This window comes from Mastacembelus armatus, chromosome 15 (genome assembly GCF_900324485.2).
Source record: "Mastacembelus armatus chromosome 15, fMasArm1.2, whole genome shotgun sequence".
NCBI lineage: Eukaryota > Metazoa > Chordata > Actinopteri > Synbranchiformes > Mastacembelidae > Mastacembelus > Mastacembelus armatus.
In genome coordinates this window covers 14875402-14900007 of record NC_046647.1, presented here as the reverse complement: position 1 = coordinate 14900007, position 24606 = coordinate 14875402, and the positions used below count along the sequence as shown (strand labels likewise).

The 24606-nt window shown below is 39.0% G+C and overlaps 1 protein-coding gene across 7 annotated transcripts; it reads left to right on the top strand.

Annotated features, from left to right (window-relative positions):
- Positions 1–325: 325 nt before the first annotated feature.
- On the top strand, positions 326–23517 carry LOC113132158 (carbohydrate sulfotransferase 15-like). Of its 7 annotated transcripts, XM_026310078.1 has the most exons (12): positions 326–409; positions 569–623; positions 3279–3346; positions 16805–16878; positions 17119–17162; positions 17295–17772; positions 18623–18962; positions 19930–20073; positions 20847–21003; positions 21193–21349; positions 22116–22263; positions 22396–23517. In XM_026310078.1, the coding sequence occupies exons 6-12, from the start codon at positions 17296–17298 to the stop codon at positions 22584–22586; spliced, it is 1614 nt and encodes a 537-aa protein (XP_026165863.1). In that variant the 5' UTR covers positions 326–409; positions 569–623; positions 3279–3346; positions 16805–16878; positions 17119–17162; position 17295; the 3' UTR covers positions 22587–23517. The 7 variants fall into 7 exon arrangements, with proteins under 7 accessions (XP_026165863.1, XP_026165859.1, XP_026165864.1 ...); XM_026310079.1 differs by lacking the exons at positions 326–409; positions 569–623; positions 3279–3346 and adding exons at positions 8165–8416; positions 13615–13672; XM_026310074.1 differs by lacking the exon at positions 16805–16878 and having other exon boundaries at positions 327–409; positions 17119–17772.
- Positions 23518–24606: the final 1089 nt, after the last annotated feature.

The window sequence follows — 24606 nt, the reverse complement described above, 5'->3', positions numbered from 1 at the left end:
ATTTGTTGCTGTTATTTTTATTTTAGTATTTAGATCTGAAGCGTTTAGTAGTGAGACATTTTCCTAGTGAATGCACTCATTCCTATTATGGTAACAGTATGTGGAAGAGAAATGCCAGTTTGGTATATATGTGTAAATTGTTCCTAATTTACACATATATACAGAGAGTGAAATTAGAAAAACAGAACAATGTAGTCACAGTTAAACATAGACCTCCCATTAAGTCATTGCAGCATTGGTGTAACTGATTCTGGGGAATACACTCTTCTATTCCATTTAATTGAGATCTATTTTTGCTGTTGTGTGGCAGGTATCGATATATTGTATATCCCTCTGAGCTGAGAGACACCGGCCTGCAGAAAAGGACATGCAGAAGAAAGCTACACAACAATATAAACAACAGCTATTGGTGAGCAGGATGATCAGTGCAGTCTTACTGCAGAGGCCTGGGACAGTAGGGGTTCAAACCCACTATCATTAATTGACATCTTTCAAAGGCATGTTGTGCTTTCAGTACTTTGATCTACAATGCACTGGCTGAATAAGAGGCTTTTGTCTATATCTGCAGACGGTGAGTGTGCTGCTGGAGTTAAAGACAGAGGAGAGCATCTTGAGAATGGCTGGTAGGCAATTTTCTCCTGGTCTCAGTTTGACAGTTATAGAGCTGACAAGCATCCTTCAATTAGATGGAATTTTCTCACTGCTGTCAAAACCTAGCTTATGTCAACCTGTCACTGAGGTGCTTCTGTTAGTTCAGCCGCAATACTTACTTTTTTATTTATTTAATAACTTTCCCCCTCTCTTTACCTTTACACATGCTCACAAACATGCACATTAATAAAAAGTGTGAATATTTCCATTTATTCTGCCTGGTGCATATGAATGTTGCCCCCACTTTTTTGGTTCTTTTGTTGATAATTTTTATTCCAGCATGGTCTGGCAAGCAGCTGAAGAATTTGACAGATTTGATCAATACTCTGGGAAATCCAGCATACTGGACCCGTCACATATTATGGCCTGAGGCAACTGTTATATGACAAGGTGATGAATAATTTTACAACATATCTGAAGGGGGTCACTTAGGTCTGGCCGAAGAAGGCGCATGTTTAAAATTCATGCTGGAGAAATCTCTTGGACAAGGTCAGATTTTAATAGCAACAGCAACTTTCATGGCTGTGTGCATGTGTGAGAAAATTTCATCTACAACACTGTTCACTCATCTTTTGCAGAAAAATAAGTATGAGGCTTGGATAAATAAAACAAAGCAGAGGAAATCCTGTTGTGTGTGTGTGTGTGTGTGTGTGTGCGCGCGCGCGTGTGTGTGTGTGCGCGTGCGTGCGTGCGTGCGTGCGTGTGTGTGGACCAGCATCATTTCCACTGAGATTCACAGATCAGATAGAAAGATCAGGTATTGTGGTAGGGGATGGAAAAGGATATAAGAAAATAACTCAAGACTTCCCTGTTGAACACTGAGAGAGGCTTCATTAGGACACACTGATATGTACATGATAAAAATGTCATGTTTCTGATTTCTTTGAATAATTAAAAAAAAAAAAAACTCATAATACATTTGTTATCTATCTTAATATTTCCTGTGGTTGCTCACTCAGCCACAACATAATAGACTTTCATGCTGATTTAATCCTGAAAAGGTCAACTGTCTGATTGTCTGCTTATTTGAATTTTATATCTAAAACATCTTAAACCTGCATCAACACTGGGCGTGTACAGTCTGAGGTTTTTATTTGCTGGAAATGATACAGACAAGAGTTTTGACAGTAAATCTGAACAGAAAACAATGAGCTAAAAAACACTAAAATGCTGCTTAGTGCCAAGAGGAACCACAGTCCAAAGATAAGATAATAAATTGATAAATTTAATAGTTGCTTCTTCTTTGAGGGGTCGTGTGATCCACTTTTAATGTAAAAATATCTTGTATAGCCAGTGTAGCTATAATGGTCCTCTACATGCTTTTTTAACTCCTTATTAACTGCAGTGTGAGAAGTTCATTCTTGATCATGAAAACCAGACTCCAACCATCCAATGTTCCTATTGTCCCGTCAAAGGAAATCAAATCCCTAAACATAATGAAAACCAAAAAAGGCTGATAGCAAGTATTACAATCACCCTGAATCCACGAAGCAACACAGCATGTAGAGATGTATCTGTCATTATTAAGAGCAGCTTTTAAATTGTATTACTGCAGATTCAACAACGTGGTTTATTTATAAGTCACAGTGGCAACAGTTCAGTTTGCACCTACACACGCGCTGCTACTGCTGCACATTTATAGCCATTATTCTGCACATGAGCTCTTCACTTCTGTTTATGAAGTTTGACCATTATGAAGCACTGATTCTTCTGTTGCAGAACAGAATGTGCAAGACACTAGACTGGTGTTTAAATATTAAATATCCTTAATAGTGTGTTTGATTGGAATATTAACTTCCTCAAATCACGGTGAAAATGCCTCCTAAAGACAGCCAAATGTTTTCACTATTAATGTTTAACTGAAGGCAGTTGTCTGTGAGCCCTAGTTCTTGTAAATGTTATGTCTTACCAACTTCAGCAACTGTATGAATCAAGGAGTGTTTTTATAGTAGAATCGGTACTTTTTGAAGCACTTTATGTGTATCTGTTAATCTTCTGGGAACATTACTGCCTTGCTTTGAGCAATAGGCAGTCTAAAAAAAGAGAATGACATAAAAGCAAAAGCGGATTGTGGAGACTCTGGAGACATCGCGATTTTGTCTGAATTGTTAGAATCCTGCTTGACATCCCTTTGAGACGCTTTGTATTTCAACTGCATCCTCCGGCACAGCAGGGACCTGGGCCAAGGCAGGAGGAGATAAAACTGATTTCTTCAGTATCAAGCGGAAGTCAGTGGGCAGAAGGAGCCAACTTGTAATGGTATTTTAATCAGCTACAGAAAGTGAAAGTCAGGTGGAGGTTTAAAGTGGGTGGGGTGAGTCCTTAGAGGTTTAGGGCTTTGACTGTTTGGGAATTCAGACATGTACCAAACTGTACTACCTCATCTCTGGGTCACTTCAATGACAGGAAGTGAAAATTATATAAAGTTAAACAACACCAAGGACAAGACCTGTTGAACACGAGTTCAACAATATATCCACATTATAATTGTAACACCAGCTGTTTCCTTTGGTTGATGTTCAAATCCTTAAAGGTAAAACACAAATGACCTGGATTACTATGCTTGAGAAAGAAGAAAATACAAATACTCTATTTCAACCAGAATGCTCTTTTCTGTTTGCTTACAGTCTGTCATCATTTCAGCTGTCTTCTCCAACTGCCATTAGGAAAAATATACAGTCTCCAAGTGATAAAGGTAAGTGTCCTTTTTTCCATATTCGTACTTAAATGTAGTTTCTTTTTGGTGTAAGAAATTATGTTTTTACTGAGTCTTTATATTTTACCACCAAAGTGTGATCAGATTTTCATGCAGTCTCATTCCATCTGGCTTTGCCCTCCCTCATTGATTTGTTCCTTCAATGATGAACAATGAGTTTTCCACAAAAGTGAAAAAGTTCACTCTGAGAAGCTGTAAATTCGAAGTGGCAAAACAATTAAAGCAATGCAGTTGAACTACAGCAAGACCAATTATGATTTAGAGTGAGACTTCAGGCCTAATCTGATGTCTGGGGAACTGTTTGGATAACATCCCAGTTGGGTTTTGCTCAAGACTGTCCGGAAATGGCATGCCAGTGTGTGAGCGATGTCCTGGATAAATCTCAGGCAATGCAGATTAAGTTCATGTGCTGCATCTTTCCCCCTGCTTCACAAATCTTTTGACTTCATGTCTTCTAATCTTTGCACACACGCCAATGTAGATGCACTGATGTGATTACAAGACCACTGGCAGGGGAGTCAGACAGTGGATAGAAACTGATTTTCCAAGGAAAAGGCTTTATGGTTTAGGAGATGAATGTAATGTGATTTTATCATGAGTGAAATGGGGGGGGGGGTCCAGCTCCTTAAAACAACCTGAACTCTGGGCTGAACTGCCATCAGTGTGTTTCCTATCTAACAACCTTGGAGAAAACTTTTTTTTTTCTTTTTGCTCGGATAATATTGAGTCCTTTAGTCTAAAATCATTCAGTATTCTGATCAGCTCGGCCGAGTAGCAAACACATCATCATTTAAATCTTCTGGTTAATCCTCTGTAAAAAAACAACAAAAAACAAAATTGTATGAAATCTTAAAATGGTTTTTAGCCATGATAAATGTTGAAAATCAAAAATATGAATACTCAGACTATGGAGGTCTGGGTATTGATGTCTCAGACTTCAGTCTGCAGTATCGACTCTCCTCTCCCCAAACACTGCAGCTGTACCAGATGTGTTGTTTCACTGATCTGATGCATTCGAAGGTCAGCTGTGCTAATAGCACAGAAAAGGACAGAGCACTGTTAATTACAGTCTGTTTCTCAAAGACCACAGTGCTGGAAGAGAGCTCACCCTCCCTTACACACACACACAACTACAAAACACAATCATTAGAGGACATTATCTCGTAGTGACTGCTGAGTGAACTAATGGCAGTCTAATGAACTCTGCTGTTAGATTTGAGAGAAGAGTTCTGTCACATCTCATGCACTGATTCTGGAAGGCACAGTTTCTGAATCAGAGGTTAGACCTACATTCCTGTTGACAGATGAAAACCAGATGTCTCTGTGCTAGTTAGTAAGCCCTCTAAGGTGAGCTGACGTCCATATTTTTGACACGGCAACCAATTGCTCTGAAGGAGGTGATGGTAACGTTGTATGGAGAAGAAAGTTCTATTTTTATTTTAATTTGGCCTTGCTTTTCTTGAAGGATCCCCAATAGCAGTATAGAAAAAGACTTTCAACCATGTATCATCTTTCCAAAGATGACAGAGGAAGTTTATAGATCTGTGTTTCTGTTTGTGGTGTAATTCTGAGGATGATGTTTTTATAAGGGTCTCAGAGGAAAAGATTCAGAGAGATCATGTAAGTGAAATGAATTATGTATCCTTTGTTTAAAAAAGAAGTCCCAAAGTGGTTCACATAGCATTAACAATATAGAACATTTGCATTAAATGATGCTACAAATGATTTTTTATTAAAGTATATTATCTTCTCTATTAATAAAAAGGTTAACCATCAAACAGCCAAAGATAAAACACTAAAAACAAATATGAAGGAAAACCAGGATTTCTATCTGCGGTAACTGGTTTCATGGCCACTCGGGGGCAGCAGAAACAAGTTATAACATCACTTTCTGAGTTAATATCAAACAGTAGCTAAGCTACACCTTCAGATGTTATGGAGCAGCATTCATTTGGGCTGTGTGCACCTGGTAAATGTTTGGTGTTGTGTCAGAGGTGAACACTGGGCTTTTCGAGCTTGGAGCCTGAAAACAACATTAGAGAGTGAGGAGAATGAACCAAAACATAGAGCAAAAACAAACAAAAGAGCTGAATATTATCATTACTACCTGTAAAGCTGCACTGTGTGCTATAGGTTCTTGACTACCAGTGACCCATTTCACACTGTCATATTTTTTTTTACATTGCTGTAATGCAATGTTTGTCTGTCTCTGTGGCTGGCTGATCTCTCCAGGGTGTTCCCCACCTGTTGCTTAATGTCAGTGGGGATTGTCTCGGGCCCCCTCATGACCCCTGAGAGAAATTAGTATGCTAACATGTTAGTCAGTAAAGTACAACAGATGTAGATGGAATGTCATTATCCATCCAAAGGTTGTTGAGACATTTCAGTAAAATACACAGAAGTCACCCTCATGGTTGTGCAACAGGAGAAAGTTGCGTGAACACAAATGTCTGTACCAAATAGAAGAATTTATAGTTGTAGTTTCAATCTGGACCAAAGTGAAACCGACACTACAGACCAACATCACCACCTCAGGAGAGACAACTTCCTGTAATTGTGTTTGAATATGAATACATCTATTAAAATAAAGCACATCTGATACATTCAGCTGATCAAAACAAATTCAGGGGACTCTGTGGGGAAAGCTATCTTTGAGTCTGCATTCATACACACAGCTTGTGTATCTCTGTGAGATGTGAATAAATCTCAGTCGGTAACAGGAATTAACAGCAATTAGACTCTGAGTCTCATGCATATGGATATGCTCTAAAGGGGAGGCGCTTTATTCAAATTAGACTTTATCTTCATACAGCAGCGTCAGTTTTCCCAGGGCAGGCTCATTCACTTGTCAGAAATGAACCATCTCACCTCTTTAAAGTTGCAACCAGTGGGAGCTCCAAAGAGGAACGTCATGGTAGCCCTTCACATTTCGCTTCATTTCGTTCATTTTTGTCTGTTTATTCGCTGTGAGAAACAGATGTTATGACGAATGGCGAGGGAGTTGGATCCCGACAACAGAATTAATTTCCTTCCTGTGAAGTGGAGGAAATGCATCAATGCCTTGAGAAGCCTCTATCTTGCGGGATGTACAATGAACTGAAAGGATTTCATTTCATCATGATAGTTTTTCACAATGTTACACCCTTCATGGTAATTAAAACTGGCAATGTACATTTCTGGACATACTTTATTGTTTGATGGTGTCTTTTTGTCATTTAATGACAATGTCGACAATGTGACATCAGTTAAAAAACAGCCCAGTGCTGTCAAAATGGTACTTAATGATAATACATATCAATATTTCAGATTAATGTCACTTTTAAGTACAATTTAAGATCCATTTCTTATTAGCAATCACTGTCTCCAACCAGAAACCAACTGTAGACATGCCATTATCTTTTGACATCAGGGTTGATGATGTCAATTCTTCTTCCAGAAGCTTAAGTACTGAATGAGCTTGGTGCCGCTTTGAGTAAAGGACACAGCAGTGTTCAAAATGTGACTAATCAGCCTTCTACAGTTCCTATCCACAGCACTTTAAGTCAAATTCATACATATTCACAAAAAATATACATTTCTGATAAATGTAGGTTAATAATAAGGCAGGTTGCACTAACTACAACTACACGACAACTACAAACAAATTCAGGTGACTCTGATAATTCTTGAACATTTCTAAGAAGATATTTTTTTAAATTATTTTTTCTATCAGAATCCTGAGATGGCAAAACGGATAATCAGCACTTTTCAAATGGGACAAATGGTCTTTTATTAACAAGAGGATGAGTACCACTGTCCCACGTTTGAATGAAACTGCAGTTCTGGTTCATTTCAATAGAGACTGTGGTTTTATCATTAGGCTTAATATGCCATTGTGAATCAGTCAGGCTGACACCCACTCATCTAGGAGTCATGACAACTAATGGAAAAAAAACCCCTCTTAGATACTTAAAAGAGCACAATGATAATGATATGCACATGTCGCAGTAATACACAGTCATTACATGATGATGGAACCTCTCATTGCACAATATTGCTCACGGAAACACCAGCATTCAGAAATCCACTCTAAGAACTGTTTGTCCTTAAGAATAAAAACTTTGAAAAACACACAATAAGGGCTGGTGAATCCAAAGACACCCATTCTACCAAAGCGCTCAGGGCCACACAAATGCTTCAATACCTTTTTTATCTTTATCTCCAAAGTGGTCAAGTGGAGAGCATCAAAACAGAGATTAAATAATAATAAAGGGATTATTTCAAGGCTGGACAGCTACAGTGTATTCAAAGGGTCTGCTCTGTCCCTGAAAATGAAATCACTGTGATGCTGCCAAATTAAATAAAACGGGCCATTTACAGCAAATGGCGTGCATGTTACGTTACTGATCCCTTTGTGCAGCCTCATGAGGACAGTGAGACATTGTGCATCAATATGTGCTTTTATAAACTGTGCCGTAGAGCAGCTATCACAGGACGTTCAAACTGTAAATCAAAACATAAAATAGTCCATGAAGCTTTTAATGTCACAGTGTTTGTTCCAGAGAATTCAGGTGGTTTTCTTTGTAGATTTCTGCTTGAGATTACTTTTAATAAACTAACTATTTTCCATGTTAACCCTCAACACAGCGACCAATACGAAACAAATAAGGGGGGGAGCTGGCAGACATAACCTCCATCTATTGTATACTATTCATCATGAGGGCAGACTGGATCAATACAAGCACTTCGAGACTGAAATATAAATAAGACTGGTTCTGCTGCTGGTGTTTCCTGCGCCGCTCCACACGCGCACCTCCCCTCTGTCCTCTTCACTCGCTGTTGCGCGCAGGGGGAGCTCAGTTAGATGGAGACCCCGGAAAGTCTCGCAGTTCCGCGACAACACGCAGCGTGGGTTTGTGAAAATGAGCGACGTTCGCGCTGCGGATACACACAGTCGTTTGTTTCGCTCGGCGTTTCACGCAGACACCTGTCACATGGCTGTGATTGCATTAACTGAGCGCGTCAGCGGTTGAAGGAGAGGCGCCTGGATTAAACCGACTCAACTCCAGTGTGAGTATGTTCTGTCCAAAATAGATGATTATTAATAAATGACATGAATTCATTAGAAATAAAAAGATTATTGTTGGCGTAACTATGATTATTCCGTTGCTGAATTACTTTTTTTTTTGCTCAGTTGTGTTAAAGTTCGTCATTCTGCCATTAAAAAAAATGTTTTGCGTCTTGTAATAAATTGACGTTTATCAGTTTTTAGAATCTCAAAGGAAACGTTGCGGTAGTCTGCTGTCAGACACACTGGCGGTAGAGTAATTTAGCTGTGTCTGTGATTAGACAGACGTGTATGCAGCAAAAGCCAATAACAGCTCTAACTTAACTGTATTACGAAAAAACAGAGATATAATCAAAACCTTACATACATTACATACATTTTTTTTTTTTAGTATCTAAATGCTAAAAGTCCCTCAGAGCCATCCCGTGAGTTTAAGACTTGCCATTGCTTGGAAATAACACGTTCTCCCTCACTGAACAGCTGCACAATCTCTCAGTGTCAAGTCTCTGGGGGGTGAAAGTCTACCAGACACTGAATCGCACGCAGGACTGCATGAACTATAAGGCAAAGATAAGCTCCTGTACACATTTGTATACATGTGCTCACAATGGCCTCTCCTCATCTTGTAATTCTTGTTCTGGTTATTGTAACATAATAAATCAGAGCGTCCTCTGTCAACATCTGAGATTCCTCTGGCTAATTCCTTCCATTACGCCTAAATGGTTTCTCTTGTGCTTCCCAGCAAACAAGCCATCAAGCGACTTGTGTAATGTTTTTCCAGCTGATTGCTGGGGTTTGGTTTGACGTCTAAGACAGTGCTGATATATTATATAGATCTTTGTGCCTATATTGTTTCTATTTGGTATTTAATTTAATTTTCTTCTCTGTTTTAGTTTATTAGTCGGGCTGCAGCTCTGCTCAGAGTGCAGAGCGGATGTCCTGACATTTAGGCAGATAACCTTTGGATAAACCTGCCTCTGTGGGGTCTCAGTGCAGTATCTAAATCACTAAAGTTGTATTTTACTGTTAACTGGAGGGAGAAAGAACAGGAGCTGAGTGTGAAAGAAGGAGGAAATAGATGTAGAATCAGTTTCTAAGCCGTCCATGCCCAACAAGTCTGCAAGCACCCAAGTTAAATGCTCACTAGGGCTGCTGCAGACCAGCTCTGCAGTGTGTCTGGTCTGTTGGGCAGAGAGGTTTTAGGTTGCCCCCTGAGTTTGCGGAACAAATGTGTGGAGCTGCTGAGATGTCAAAGCCATGCTTCTTTTGGCAAGGGCTAGTGTCAAAAAAAAGGTTTAGGTAATGCTAAAAGTATGAGGGGGAGAGTGTAAGTGAGAGAGTGGTACCATATCAGATTGTTTAGACTGGACTCTGGGGGTCCACCACAACTGGAAGAAAATGATTCTGCAACAAAGAACATTAGGAATGTGGGAGGATTGCATGATACTAAAGTGTTTTGGCAGCAGCTCCGAGAGTCTATTTCAAGAGTTGGTAGTTTTTTAACCTGTGATGACAAAAAGCCTCAGTAATGCAAGACTGGCTCTGCACTATTTCTAGCAATGCTTTCTTAACATTATTTAGAAAGGATGATTCAGTGTAGTGAAAGTTTTATCTGCATCTGTCGCTCCCTTGTTCTGCTTGAGCTGCCCTGCTGTTGAGTCATATCCTGATGGATGATACTTTTCACTCGGTTTGTTTTTCTTTTCTATGCAGTGATCTGTCGTTTGAACATTATATTTTCCACAGTTGCACCAAAAAAAAGCTGTTGTCTGGCTGCAATTGATTTGAAAAAGTATTCAACCATTTGTTTTTCCTTTATGACTGAGTTGTTTGGTTGAATCTGCATCTATCAAAGTGAAACAATCAGCATCTAAAAATGTGGTGTAATTATTAAATTTAGTGTATCCTTCCTGATGTGACAGTGGTCACAGGTAGACATTACATAATATGTTCATTTACAATATTGTGCAAATGTTCAGACCATTTTGACTCAGATTGCTTTAAAAACTAAAGTTAAAATTTTATTTTATAATGCTTATCCCAACATTTTAACCCCAACTATTTAAACTGATTTTTTTTTTTTTACTTTAAAATTGAATGTTTTCACCTCTAAATACCTTACTTTGAAAGATTAAAGGTCCATGCAATGCCACAAGCAAAAATAGCATTTTAATTTGTTGCATACGTGCTGCAGCCTTAATGAGATTCGGTTTAAGTCAGCAGCCCAGACAAATACTTTCTCAAATGTATAAAAGCATTAGAGTGTGGGATCAGGCAGTGCTCCAAGTAGGTGCAAAAGTTATGAGTGATTCATAAGACATATATTTATGGTAATGACACCTAATAATTACAGTCTTATTCTGAAGATTTAAACATCTGAGTCATTTCTCAGTCATATGAACGTATTTGCTTTATACCTTTAAGGTACATCCTGAGTGTGTGAAGAGTTTTTTGTCTCACAAAAGTTAGTAAAGAAATCCAACAAGCTGCTACATGTTATATGGCATGGTCTGTGTATGCAAGCAGGATTTACAGTTGTACTGAAGGTTTTCACAGATAGTCAAAGGAGGGGCAGTTGAACATTGCTGACAAGTTCTTACTCCAAGTGTTTTTCATCAGCATAATCAGCAGCCAAAGGCACTTCTGGTCACAACTCATGAAGATACATGTGTCAGGTTCAAGGAGAACATCAATCTCTGGCTGCAAACCAAGGTTGAGTCACACATTTTACGCTCTCTGATCACTGATTTGGCTAATCAGTGATCAGCCGCCAGTGCAGGCAACCTGCTCAGATACAGCATAGCTGATTTTACAGTAATTCATCATTTATGAGCAACAGTAAAGCATAAGCACATGTTACTTTATTGCTGTTGTAGACTGAGTCTTCATGTTATCAAATCAATGGGATTTATTTTTTCCATGATGTGTATTCAAAATATAAGATCTGTTGTGGCTCTTGAGTTTTGAGAATTTAGATGCACTTTAACCAGATGTCTGTGACAAGATTAATTGGCCTATTACCATGTTTTTCCCACAGCATAATAACAACATGAACTGATTTTTTGTAATATTTAGACCGATGGAATATTTAGAGGTTCAAGGGATGCTGATGTAGTTAATTACTGAAGTCTGGGAAAACAGCAGCAAATGAAGCAAGAAAAGTGAATAAAATAAAGCAAAATGGATTAATTTTCCTTATTTTGGAAGATAAAACAAAGGTGAATGCTAAAAATTGTGATGAAAAAATGTCTGATGTAACAGCCATCATAATTTCCCCAGCCCCGAAGACAGTGCAGGTCTTTGAGCTCTTTGGTGTTTTGGGTCTAGTGAGCACACTTTGCAGGTCAGGGGCTGCAGTGGTGCAGTGACTTAAAAATGTTGCCTCACAGCAAAAAGGTTCTGGGCTAAACAGTCACAGCCCAAAGACATGCAGGTTAGGTTAACTATTGACTCTAAATTGCCTGTAGGTGTGAGTGTGAATATTTGTGTGTCTCTGTGTGTCAGGCCTGTGATAAACTCATGATCTGTCTCAACCACTGTTAGCTGCTAATGCCCCCCCCAAACAACCCTCTACATGGAAAACTTCTATGTCTCCAGCAGTCATATAAGTAAAATATATTTGTGTGAAGGTAGTCAGCTGATCTGAAAAGCTCAGTACTGGAACCCATTACCTGCAATTATCTTTAAATCCCAGGTTATTTTGGGTGGTTGTCCATCTATGCTGGACTGTGTATCTAATTCTCTTGTTTACAGCTGGTGTGATTCTGTGTTCACCTGTTTCGCACCCTGGCAGGCTTCACTGTAGTGATGTCACGGTGCTTATGTTCCTAACCTGTGCGAAACAGTCAAGGGGTAATAAATGACCCTTCAAGGGGCAGATGCTGCACTACCCACCCAAGTCTGGTCTCACAACTCCCTCCTGTGTTCAGACCTGCCCACTCCTTCGCCATCACACATTAAAAAGTAGGACACACTTTTCAGATGTTCTCTGCTTATTATTAATGTCACATTGGATTTAAAGTGCTGCTATAAGAAAAATATGCAAATATATACACTGAGGTGTATGAATATACAGTTTAACTAAGAGCCGCATCTGCATTCCAGATGTCAAAGTGGACTGTGGTGACCTGTCTAGATCTTTTCCTAGCATGTGTCTGTTTTGTTTGGGTTGTACAATCGCTTTAACAGCCTGCTTATTTAAGGAATCAGATTTCTGTGTAGGCAAACATCACTCTCCTGTAATAGAAAATCAACTCTCCTAGTTGTCTTAGTGGGAAATGAAAATGCAAGGAAGGACTAGTTCAACATAAGACGCCCACTTCCTGAGATATTTGTGCTCTGAGGGAGCTTTGAGATTTTAGGCCAAGATTTCAACCATAGTGTGTCTGTGTAAAAGGCCAGAGAAAGAAAAAAATCTTGATCTTTGGATACCTCCCCAGAGGGAGTACTTGTTGTTTTCTGTCCTTCAAATTGCTTGGACGTTTGATTTCTTTTTCATCCAGATAGAGAAAGTTTTACTATTACAGTAGTTCAGTATCCCATCCGTCTTTGTTTGACTTCCCTATCAATAGGGAGGTTGTCTTATTTCCTTTTGTGGCATTGGTTTCTCTTGTGCCTTCACATTTCCCCAGATTCCTTGGGATTCAGCCAAGTCTCAGTCGCAGAGTGTGCTGCACAAAGTCACAATGTGTTTACACAGTTATAAACACAAAGACATAATTAAAGCATATTTCAGGAGAGGCGAGAATATGTGCGTGTACTGAATGCAGACTCTTACAACTGACTGTCTCCTCTTTAACTGATTTTGTGGTCACAGTGCAACCGATTTCATAACATTGATGCTAAATGTTCAGCTGCACATCTGCGTTCAGCATGCAAAAGTTTGTCGTTTTGCTGTTTGGTAGGCACCTTTGCAGCACAGATTGGGCTGAGACTGACTGACATCGTTTTGTCATGAAGGGTAGACAGAAGGGAGACACGAGAGGTTGCAAGACAGGGAGGCAGTGTGTAATGAGCCTCTGAGTGTATGAGTGCCTCAAGTGTGCATAGTTATGTGTGTAGGATTTTACTCTTCCGTAACCAATTTATCACCACAAATTGATTTTCTCTGAACAAATCAAGCAGATGCATAAAAGCCAATCTAAAATCTGACATGTCACAAAATGCAATCAAGTTTTAATATATTATGGTCTGTGTGAAGGAAGAAGAACTAGAAGGAAGAACAGAGATGAAGAAGACAAGCCAGTGGTTCGACAGTAGTAAGTGTTAATAATTATCAGCAGGTTGAATTGCAAATTTGACACACAGCTGTGGAATCACTGCAGCTGGGACTAATTAAAAATAATGAGCTTCATAGTTTGTCCATGTAACAACCCCAAACGACAGACGTGATGGACCTTTATCACAGCTGAATATGCCATCATTGCAAATCAGCTGGAACTACACTACAGTGTTTAGGGCTACAGACTAAAGTTGAAGACTTATCATCTTATCAAAAGTAAAGAAAGGAATTTTACATTTCTTCAAAAGAGACTATTGTACAAATTATATTCATGCATGCTCAAGACAGTCAATTTGGGTACTTCTGGTGGTAATACTGAATCAATCAATCAATCAATAAAACAAAATACTGAGACAGAGCGAACAATCAGCCACCTTCACAGACTGTCAATTTCCATTAGTGTTGTCTCATCCATACTGGTGACATCTGTGGTCTAGAGTAAACTGTCGTGATAACTGACCTCATTGGTGGTTTTTGAAGAAGTCAATAAAATCCTGTGGCTGTAACCACTCATCAAATGTCATGGCATTCTGCACATTAGTGAATATCTGCAAAGTTGACATTTTGACATGAGGATGGAGCAACAACAGTACTGTGTCCAAAATGGAAACCATTCATCCTGTTGGAGCATGTAAAAGTTCTGCTCTTTAAACTCCATGGTAATCTGTCTATTCAGTCTTAACTGTGCTTTTCTAAAAATGGAAACTCTTGGATTGATAGTGGCACTAACTGAAAGGTCAAAAAATGTATCTATTCATTAATCTTCTAGGGTCCATAGCCAATGGGAAATGGCAAGTTAAACCAAGATACTACAACACTTGTAATATCTTGATTTTGTGAAACTGTTTGGCAAACATCAGCATCCTTTGGCCCCAGTATTAATGTTTTTTTTTTCAGGAGGTGAGGAGAAATAGAGATGTGTGTGGATATGAAAGTATTTGTTTGCACAGATTGCCATTAAATTTAGTTTGTACATTTATGCCCCAGTTAAATGTTGAGAAACGTTGCTACTATTAACTACTATTATTATTGGTATTGTAATCTTAGAGCATAAGTAATGCAGTCATGTAGAGGGTACGGTAGCTGAAAAACAATACATCAGGAGATGATAAACTGCAGCGTATTAGATATAGCCTGTATTTTAGTTTGTATCTATTATGCTAATGAGCTGCTGGGTGAAATTACGTCATCTCTTGCCGCCTTGAATTTATGATATTTGAGATAATCTGACAAATACACAATCCAACACACAGCTAAGAAAAAAAAATCATACAAAAGATCATACTTGACATTTTGTGCACTTTGAACAACAAAAGCATCTAATGCGATGATGAATGCAAGTTTTTATTTCGTATCGGCAGGGTTTGGATGGTGGGGTTTCACCTCAGTCAATCCCACCTGCTGTTAGTTTCCAGCCGCAGATCGATTTTTAGACCAAAGTGGCCGGTGGTCTTTCCTGCTCGTTCTCACACTGATTTTCACATCTCTGCTGCTTCGTTCGCTTGTCCAATCCATGTTTTCAGACCTCTCTCCTCTCATATCCATTGAAGTTTTCTCTAACCAAACATTAATCTTTAATGGGAATAATAGTAGCTAGGCTGTTAGAGAGAACAGAGCAACCACCTGGATCTGTATAAATAAGGATATGCAGAGGCATAAATAAAATAAGACCAGGAAATAGTTGTCCTTTAAAAATGATTCAAGCATTAAAATATGGAAATACAAGACATATGATGGCAGAAACAGTCAGCTACTCTAGATGTCAGATTTGCATTTAGCAAGTGGTGTCATTGGCATTTTAAAAACCCGTCTTTTTCTACTGATATTTCATTAAATGAGGCTCATAACACCTCCAGAGGGATCAAAAATAAGTTGTTCCCAATCCCAGCGTCTATCCACTCAGATCCTGCTATGCATTCCTGATAAGTCTGCAAGGACTCAGAGCTGTCCCATTATGAAATCTGCAAGTGTGTGAGGGATTTCTTGTGCACTCTTCAAGCCCTTTCTGTGCACATAAAGCAAGTCCGCACTGATGCAGACTTTGCTTGAGTAACCCACAATTTATAGCACTGATGCAGAATTAAAACAGGGATAAAGGGAAGCTTGTAAGCATTAAAAACACAATGAACGAGGTGGTGAGAACTAATTTACATACACAGGTTATAAGCAACTTCCATAATGATTGGGGATTCATAAGAGATGGGATAAAAAAAAACAATCAAATCAATCTGCATCCTATTCTTCCCATAATGCAGCTTCATAGCTGTCAAAATGATCTCCATACCTATCGTGCCTCCAGTTTGTAACAGAGGCTTTCTGTAAAAAAAAAAAAACCACTGTGGTTTTTAAGCATTGATTAAAAAAATGGTGTGCAAAATCATTAATCTGATTTGGTCCGACAACATTACAGCTAAAGGAAAGGCTTGCTCTGCTGTCAGGATTGCAACCTGCCAGTCATATCTGTGTGTGGTTGCACTACATTATAGGTGCAATAATTAATTATCAGAAATGACTGATAGATTTTGTTTAACACATTCCTGGAACAAAATCAAGTGACGTGGCATTTGATGACATGTTGAGACGTGTAATATTTTTGTGGCCATTCTTTAACAAGTGCGGTAAGAAAGAAGTCACTCGAAAATTCTCCCAGGTGTTTTCTCAGACTCATGGAGGATTTCATTTCTTGCTCGAGTGGGATTGTTAACACTTTCGAACTCTGCAGCTAAAGAAAAAGAAATATGTTGCTGGCAGGGGAAGTGTCAGAGAAGTGTTTTAAAAACATTTTACATGTCAACATCTGCAATATATTAGCACTGCACCCTTAAAATAACAAAAGCCTACTTTCTTATTATTCATGTGGTGGTTAAAAGAAAACAAAATGTACGCCCTTGATGCACCGTGTGTCCACCTGTATCAATACCTGGTTGGGTTCACTGTGCGAAAAAAACCTTGGTCTTGAGGATTACAGTTTCAGGTTAAGAAAATAAAGCTCTCAGTGGGCTTTTAGCTCACACAGAATAATCATGTGTTTTCGGGTTTGAATTACAGAGCAACTATTATTCTGACTTTGAAAGTCTCTTAATAGAACTTGTCATTACATGTGCTATAGGCCTCATCATAAAGCAAGGGAGCTCCATCCAGCAGACCACACACACTCCATAGCTGACCTCTAACATTTTGAAGGTGACTCATGCTATATAAAGGAATACAGTTTTAGGTTGATTTTTAAAAGTTTATTATTTTATTTTTAATTAATGTGCTGATGCCCCAGAGGGGAACAAAGCTCATGCAAATACCCTAATGTTAAACATGTTTAAATAACATTTCTCTGCATTATGGGAAATATTTCAAATTAAACTACATTTCTGCACTTGTGGTAAAAAGAAAACTGAAGTCCTGTAAACACATGTTTCTGATTTACAGGAGGCACCGCTGACGTCTGGGAGCATGTAGAGGAGTAAAGGAAGGTAAATGATGACCTGCAGATTAAAAACCACACTGAACGGACACATCAGGACACACAACCCTCTGTAGGTGATTTTTTGAAAGAATCATTTTTTCACTCCACTTTCTACATGCCTACTCTGCTTCTCTGTCAGTATGACACTATCAGACTACAGATATGGAAGCAATGCACAAAGGGAGCACAATTACAGCCTCCACAGCTTGCCCATAGCTGAAGACTATGGAAAAAGGCCTGTCAGGACACTTTTTCATTTCAGGCACACAAATCTGCCTGAAAATCTGGACGTGAAGTGGGTTCACCTGCTGTCACTCACTAACCTGTGGAGCATCTCAAAAGTCAAGCTGGTTACTTTACTGCTGGGCCTGACACTGACTTTCCTCATCATGGCTTCCTACATCCTGGCATGGGACAAAAAAGGGCTTTTGTTCACCCCCTCACCCTATCAGGTCCGACCTGCGGTTGTTCCGACCAGCACAGCAGCAGATGCTGAAGTTTCCTCAGGAAAGAATTCAATTGACATAAAGCTGCTGGTAAAGATTATCAGTTCTAAACTGGAATACCCTCCGAGGAAGGTGCCTGATGAAAAGGACATCACCAAAACTGATGACCATGTAAGTCTGTGGAGTAATTTCTTCTGTACATCTGTAGCCCAACTAAAATAAAAGTTGTTGCTAGTTCTAGGCTGCAATGATACAATGTTCTTACCCAGAAATAATGATTCATTCTACACTGGAAAATGTTAATAAATAACCACTATGACTCTTTTCATTTTTGTTGACAAACGTAAATTGTAGGAGACTGACTGAATACAAAACCTTACAATCAGTTCTGTAGTAAATGCCTGTTTAGCAAAGCTCATAATGATCAGTGTTTTCTGAGGTGTTGATTCAACTCAATGTTTTTAGAGCCAAAGTTTGCAAGCTGTTAAATTAATATCAGGTTCCCTGTCTCACTAAGTGTTGCTAACAGCCTTCTGTCTGATGTTACCATGTGCCAATGTTCTTTAATACGCCTGAGTTTGGTGCATGCTCTCATCATACTTTTCATGGTACCTAGATTGTCCCGCTGTATTTATGTCTAAGACATCAGCAGCCCTAGCAGTTCACTGTCATAATCACAGAGGCAGCAACATAAGTGAGTCTGTAAGATAAATACCAGTCAGTGATATGTGTCAGTGTCAGTGACGTATGAATATCTGAGGTTTCAAAGCAACATAATGCAAAAGAGGCAAACTAGGTTAAAAAGCATCAGTTGTGCTGCTGAATATGACAACAACTGCTTACAGATACGTAAAAAGATCAGAAGTCCTACTTTCTAAACACCATGGTTGCAGGCTTCATGAAATGACAGTCTGAAAAAAATTAAACATAAATTTACCAAGTGGCTTAAAAATCATGGCATGTATTTATTTATTTATTTTTAGGGTTATTTTGTTTTGTGTGTGTGTGTTCTTCTCTGCAGCTGTTCTCTGTAATTCCTCGTCAGTTCCTGCCAAGCGTTAAGAGCCCTTGCTGGTACGAGGAGTTCTCCGGTGAACGGAGCACTGACCTGTACAGGAGGAACCTCTTCACTCTGCGATCAAAGAGCTTCAAAACTGTGTGTGACCACCTGATGACCACCTTCCACCAGCACTTACGCCACAGAGACAGCAAACTGTTTCGTCTCCGCTGCTTGCCGTACTTCTACATAATTGGCCAACCAAAGTGTGGCACAACTGACTTGTTTCACCGACTGTTGCTGCATCCAGAAATCAAGTTCAACATCATGAAGGAGCCACACTGGTGGACCAGGAAACGCTTTGGTAGGCCTTTAAAAGATAGATGATATTTGAAAAATGTAGATAAATGTAAGAACAACAGCTGGCAAAAAATACAAAGACTTTTAGATGATAAGATCTAGTATCATACTAGTATCATATCTGTCCATCGTATATGAAGCTGCACTGGGTTTTCTTATGTGGGGTGTGCTGGACCACAAGAAGTGACTTGTGTCATGTGGTTATTGTGAGAGTCCATGTGACCCAGCAGTGATTGCAGGACACCTGGCCAAGAAGCAACCACATCCATGGCTACGCACTATAAAAACACAACCTTGTTGTTTTCCTTGTATGTTTTTGTATTTTTTATGGCTTAAAAGAAAGGAGATATACTGGATTTTAGCACAAAGCTGCACAAGAAAGACTAAGATTAACTGACATTTTTGACAAAAATTGAAAGAATAATAGTTTCTGTACACATAAGTGAACTGCAGAGCTGCTGGCAGGTAGGTTTTGTTACCTGGCTGTAGTTTCAAATTATATGTATTAATGTTTTTAGTGGATGAGCCCATTATTTCTAAACTTCTGGGCTCAGTGATAATTCAGTCGGTCAGTTCCCATTTTCCTTCAACATGCTTTTCATAAAATGGATGAAATGGCCTCTGTCTTCATATTTTGGAAACTGTGATATCCAACAGTGATGGGAGTTCAAGTTTTTTTCTCCCATCTTCCATAGATATGTAAAAATATGGTTTATCGTTTAACCTCTCTTCAACCTTCAACAGATTTTATTATTGAGTTTTTCTCTGCTTCTGATTTATTATCAGTCTTGCCAGAATTAAAAAAAATATTTTTATTGGATTATAAAAACATAAAGCATGAGTGGAACCAGTAACCAAGGCTTTTAAATGTTTTATTAATTCTTCAGCCCCATTTAAAGCTTATACAGCCCATTAACTTTAAGTGTAACGATGAGAGCTAATGACTTGTTTTGCTATACCTCTGCATGTAGGTTATATCCGCTTCAAAGATGGTTTCCAGGAAAGTTTTCCTGTGGAAGATTACCTGGATCTGTTTGACTTGGCAGCCCACAAAATTCGAGAAGGAATCAGTGGAAATTCATCTGGAAACCACAGTGCACTCCAGCTCATAACAGGTGAGCACATGTGAAAGTGTTTGCATATGTGGGTGCGCATCATTTGGTATTGTTAGCATTCATTGTGTGTCAGATAGAAGAATCTCTTACCTTTGTAGTTTTCATTTGGTACTTTTTTTCTGAAGACCTTTGAACAGCCTAACAATTGGATCCTCGCCGTGATTCAAATGACAGGTCTCTTTTGTCTGCCTTTCCTTTATTGTCAGTGGCTCTGACCTCAGGAGCAGCGCTGTGCTCATATGAAGAGCTGGAGAGAAATACCACCCATATTATTTTAGATATTCTGTGGTTTAAGAGAACAGAAGAGTGCCTTTAGAAATGTACCCTGAAACTGATACGCCTCTAAGTGCAATTGTACATCTGTGATTAGAAATGTTTCTTGAAAGCTTTGCTGTCCTGGGCCTGGGGCTGAGAAACTGTAGAGAATAATCACTAATAAACACGAAGATAAAGAAATTACATTTACAGAGTGAAGTGGTATTGGTCTTTTGAAGAGTAATCTTTATTAGTAGCTTGGATTTCTAGGCTGATTGTTTCTTTGAAAATGTGCAGTTAAGAATGCAAAGTTAAAAACAAGAAATTGAAATTCTACTGTTGCAGAATTGTTCAAGCATAGATTTGGGAGCTATAATGTTCCCAGATAAGGAAAGTGTTTTCAACATGTCTTGAATATTTTGGCCTAAAGTTCTGCTCAAATTCACCACATTATGCCTGCACTGCTCGCTGCATTTTAAATAAGTAGGGTGATGCTAAGACTGTCAAGGTCTTGACAGGTGAAGCCAGTGCTTCCACTATGTGGGACAACCAAGCCTGGAGCTACCTCCACGGAGACAAGGAGGAGGGAGAGCCCCCGTTCCTGGCCCAGGACTTCATCCACACAGTCCAACCCAGTGCAAAAATCATCATCATGCTTAGAGATCCAGTAGAGAGGTAATAAAGAGAGATCTATCTACACATCTGTGTGCATTGATACAAATGGAATTTCTGTGATGAACAAGGTTTTATGAGTTTGTATTGCTTAGAGGGATTTACAGTAATTTATCATATTCACAACATGTTTGTTTGAAATCTGATCCTATTGTACAGCCATCAAAATGCCTGGATTAACTCTGTTCCCAGGCTTTATTCTGACTACCTGTACTTTAAGATGGCCAACAAGTCAGCAGAGGACTTCCATGTGAAGGTTGTTGAGTCTGTGCAGTTGTTTCAGTCCTGCCTGTCTGAGAGGACACTTCGTTCCTGCGCCTACAACACCACCCTCTCCAACTCCATGCCGGTCAGCTGAAAGGATGTTCTCACTTTTCTTTTTCTGAATATCAGTTTTTATACAGTACGAATAATTACAGTTCATATATAAATGTATACAAACCACTTTTCTGCCATTTGGATTTCTAACTGTCTTGATGATATTATTGTAAATGGATGTTACTGCATTGAAATGATTCTCTGAGGGGACAAATGCTACCAAGTAACTTCAGAGCTTTCAGGCAGCTGTCCCTGTGGAATGAGCTGAGTGTCTACTCTGTTGTTTGGTCACACCTAATCACAGCATGGAGCTGACAGCACTGTTATCCTGGGAGATTTACTGCAATAAAAACAGCAATCAGCTTGACCTGAAACTGCTGGAACAGAAACAGTCCATCTCAAATCTTTAAAAAAAAAGTTCAGATTGTGTGTCTGGATGAGATGAAGATGAGGGTTTCCGCTTGCTTTGTGAGTTGTGTTGCACTGTGGTGCCCTCTTGAGGACTCATATTGTCTCTGCATCAGGAGTGAACATTAAATTGTCTCACTTAATTTTACCTCATATTCTCTGTTGGTTTGTTTTAACTTGTAGCTGCTTTTTTGATTGGTCTGACTGTAATCCTGCTGTAAAATCCATACCTTATACCTATCATGAGTTGACAGGTTCATTTACTAAATGTATCAGTTTAGACGTTTTAGCACCTGTGCAGTGCTATGGAAAAAAAAAAAAAAGATTGAGCTCAATGCTTTCATTGACTGGCACAGTCACGGTGTCATGTAGTGTTTTTCTTCTCACAGGTGAGGCTAAATTTGGGGATGTACATCGTTTTCTTATTGGACTGGTTGACAGTTTTCCACAGGGAGCAGATTCTAGTTCTTCGACTTGAGGACTATGCGGCCAACCTTAAAGTGACAATCAAGAAAGTTTTTGATTTTCTGAGTGCGGGTACGTATCCAAGAAGCTACCAAAATGTCTTTCAGAATGGCATTCTGTCTTCATTAAAGCCTTTTTAATGTTGTTTCTGCCTCAAGAATTCACTACTTTATATTTTTTGCTTGGGTCCCACCTTCCCTAAAGGTCCTTTATTGGAAGAGGTAGAGACAGCACTGACCAAACGTCCCATGTCTAATACTCGGCGTGCAGCAGACAGGAGCCTGGGTCCGATGCTTCCAGCCACCAGAGACCTCCTCAGGGAATTTCATCAGCCCTTCAACCAAAAACTGGCCAGTGTACTGGGTATCGACGCCTTCCTCTGGAGCAGCACCTGAAACAAGAAACTAAAGCAGGGATGGCTACTGAAAGAAATCAATTTCTATTGGAATAATTCATACACAGGTTTGTAGTTGTACATGGTCTGAAAAAGTGTATGGCTTTTGTTTGTGATATTTATTTTTGGTTATCATCAAGTTGAGATGATAATAATAAACAGAATTAGTGTTTTAATTTGATGCTCCTACAGTGTTGAGCCATTTCCTGCTGCTGAAGTAAAAGTCCACAAAATACACAGCTGCAATCCTGACAATTTCATGAATGTACCCCTCTTAATAAAGTTTTCACATGATTTGATTAGTGTGTAGTCATGATACTATGATATGAATGTTTTACACAGAAACGTCCCCTGTCCCATTTTTATTTTCCAGTCCTCCCCCAAATATACCAAACAATGCTGAATACAGTATCTAAACTGATGCACGTGACATCTATCAAATTTTAACTTAATTTAATGGTACATTCATGGAGTCATGGAAAATTATTATATAACTTCAAAAAACAGCTAAAGTGTCATTATTTGTTTGTGATGGGATTTAAGACTTTAAGCGTTTAAACAAAAGGGAAAAAATGTGGTTTATGCATTTTAAAGCTGTGTTTTAGTGACAAGGCTTTAGACATCATCTTCAAGTTCAAGAAACAACCACAAGAGGGCACTAAAACACAGATCATAACTCCGCTTCTTTGCTGTGACAGTTCAGTGCTGTTTGTGTGGGACAAAACAGATTCAAATGTGTATTTTTATGTTAATTTATGCTTCAACATCAGGTTCTCTTTTCTTAGTTATGAGGATTTCATATGCAATGGATTAATGGTTGATGGGGAACATATCATCAGGTAAATCTACAGGTGTGTGTGTGATAATTGCATAACAAAGCTGTACGATATATATTAAGGAAAATAAAATATAGTGTAACCAAACCACAAAGATGAAATCCAGGGGAAAGTGGGTGTTTACTTGTAAAGCAGTTAGTCACCTTTACATCGATGGGTTGTTAGTCTACACTGATGTTCTTATTCAGTGTCATTTGAGAAAATTACAACCCTTAGCTGCTTCTCCCTTAATGGTTTGACAACTTATATTTAATGCTGTTCAGATTATAGGTGACATTTTCCCTCCACTGTCAACATGCACTTTTTAAAGAAAGAAAATTAAAGGTCAGAGATTGAGAAGGGTCTGTGAAAGACAATCATCTTCTTTAGCATTATAGCATGAGCATTTAAAATTTGATTGGTCTTGTTAATGATGACAGTCTCTCACACGAAGCTGATTGCCCTCTTCATGTCATATTGATGTGATATTAATCCTTTCCAGGATTTCCAAAGGTGGAGGAAAGTGATTAGACATCAGCTGACGTTCTCTTCACTTTGTCAAGAACTTAACACGTTTGATTGTGTGCACTCAAGACACTGGACTGTGCACATAGGTGTGTGAGTGTGCATGTGTGTGTGTGGATCTACACTATTTTTGGAACTGGGATGAGGACGATAGGGAGAGTCAACTGAGCACACGTCTTTTGTTTTGATTAATCCTTCTTCACACCCTGTTTCACAGCTTCAAAATTCACACTTGAAAACTGACTGGAAAAGCCATCATCATCATCATCATCATCATCATCATCCTCCACCAAACAACTTCAGTCGTGAAGTTTGAATCTGTCTGCCGTTCAGTGCCTCGCTGGCGGGCACGCTGAACATGGTCAATCAGAGCTGGCTGTACTTAAACAATATGGACTCCATATTAGAAACAGGGTATAAATGAAAAGGTAATACTGAGCTGTGAGGGTCAGACAATTAAATCACACAATTTTGAGAATAAAACAATGTTAGTTACTTGTCCACTCTAACCAGAGAAATCATTTCAGGAGAACAGTATTGACAACATTGATACAAAAATTGGAAGTGAGGGGAAAAAATACAACCATGTTGTCTGTGCAAAAAAGGATAATTTGATGGAAGCTGTAAATATCTGGCATCTATGATTTTTTTATGGCATCAGCTACACCGAGGACAGCAAAT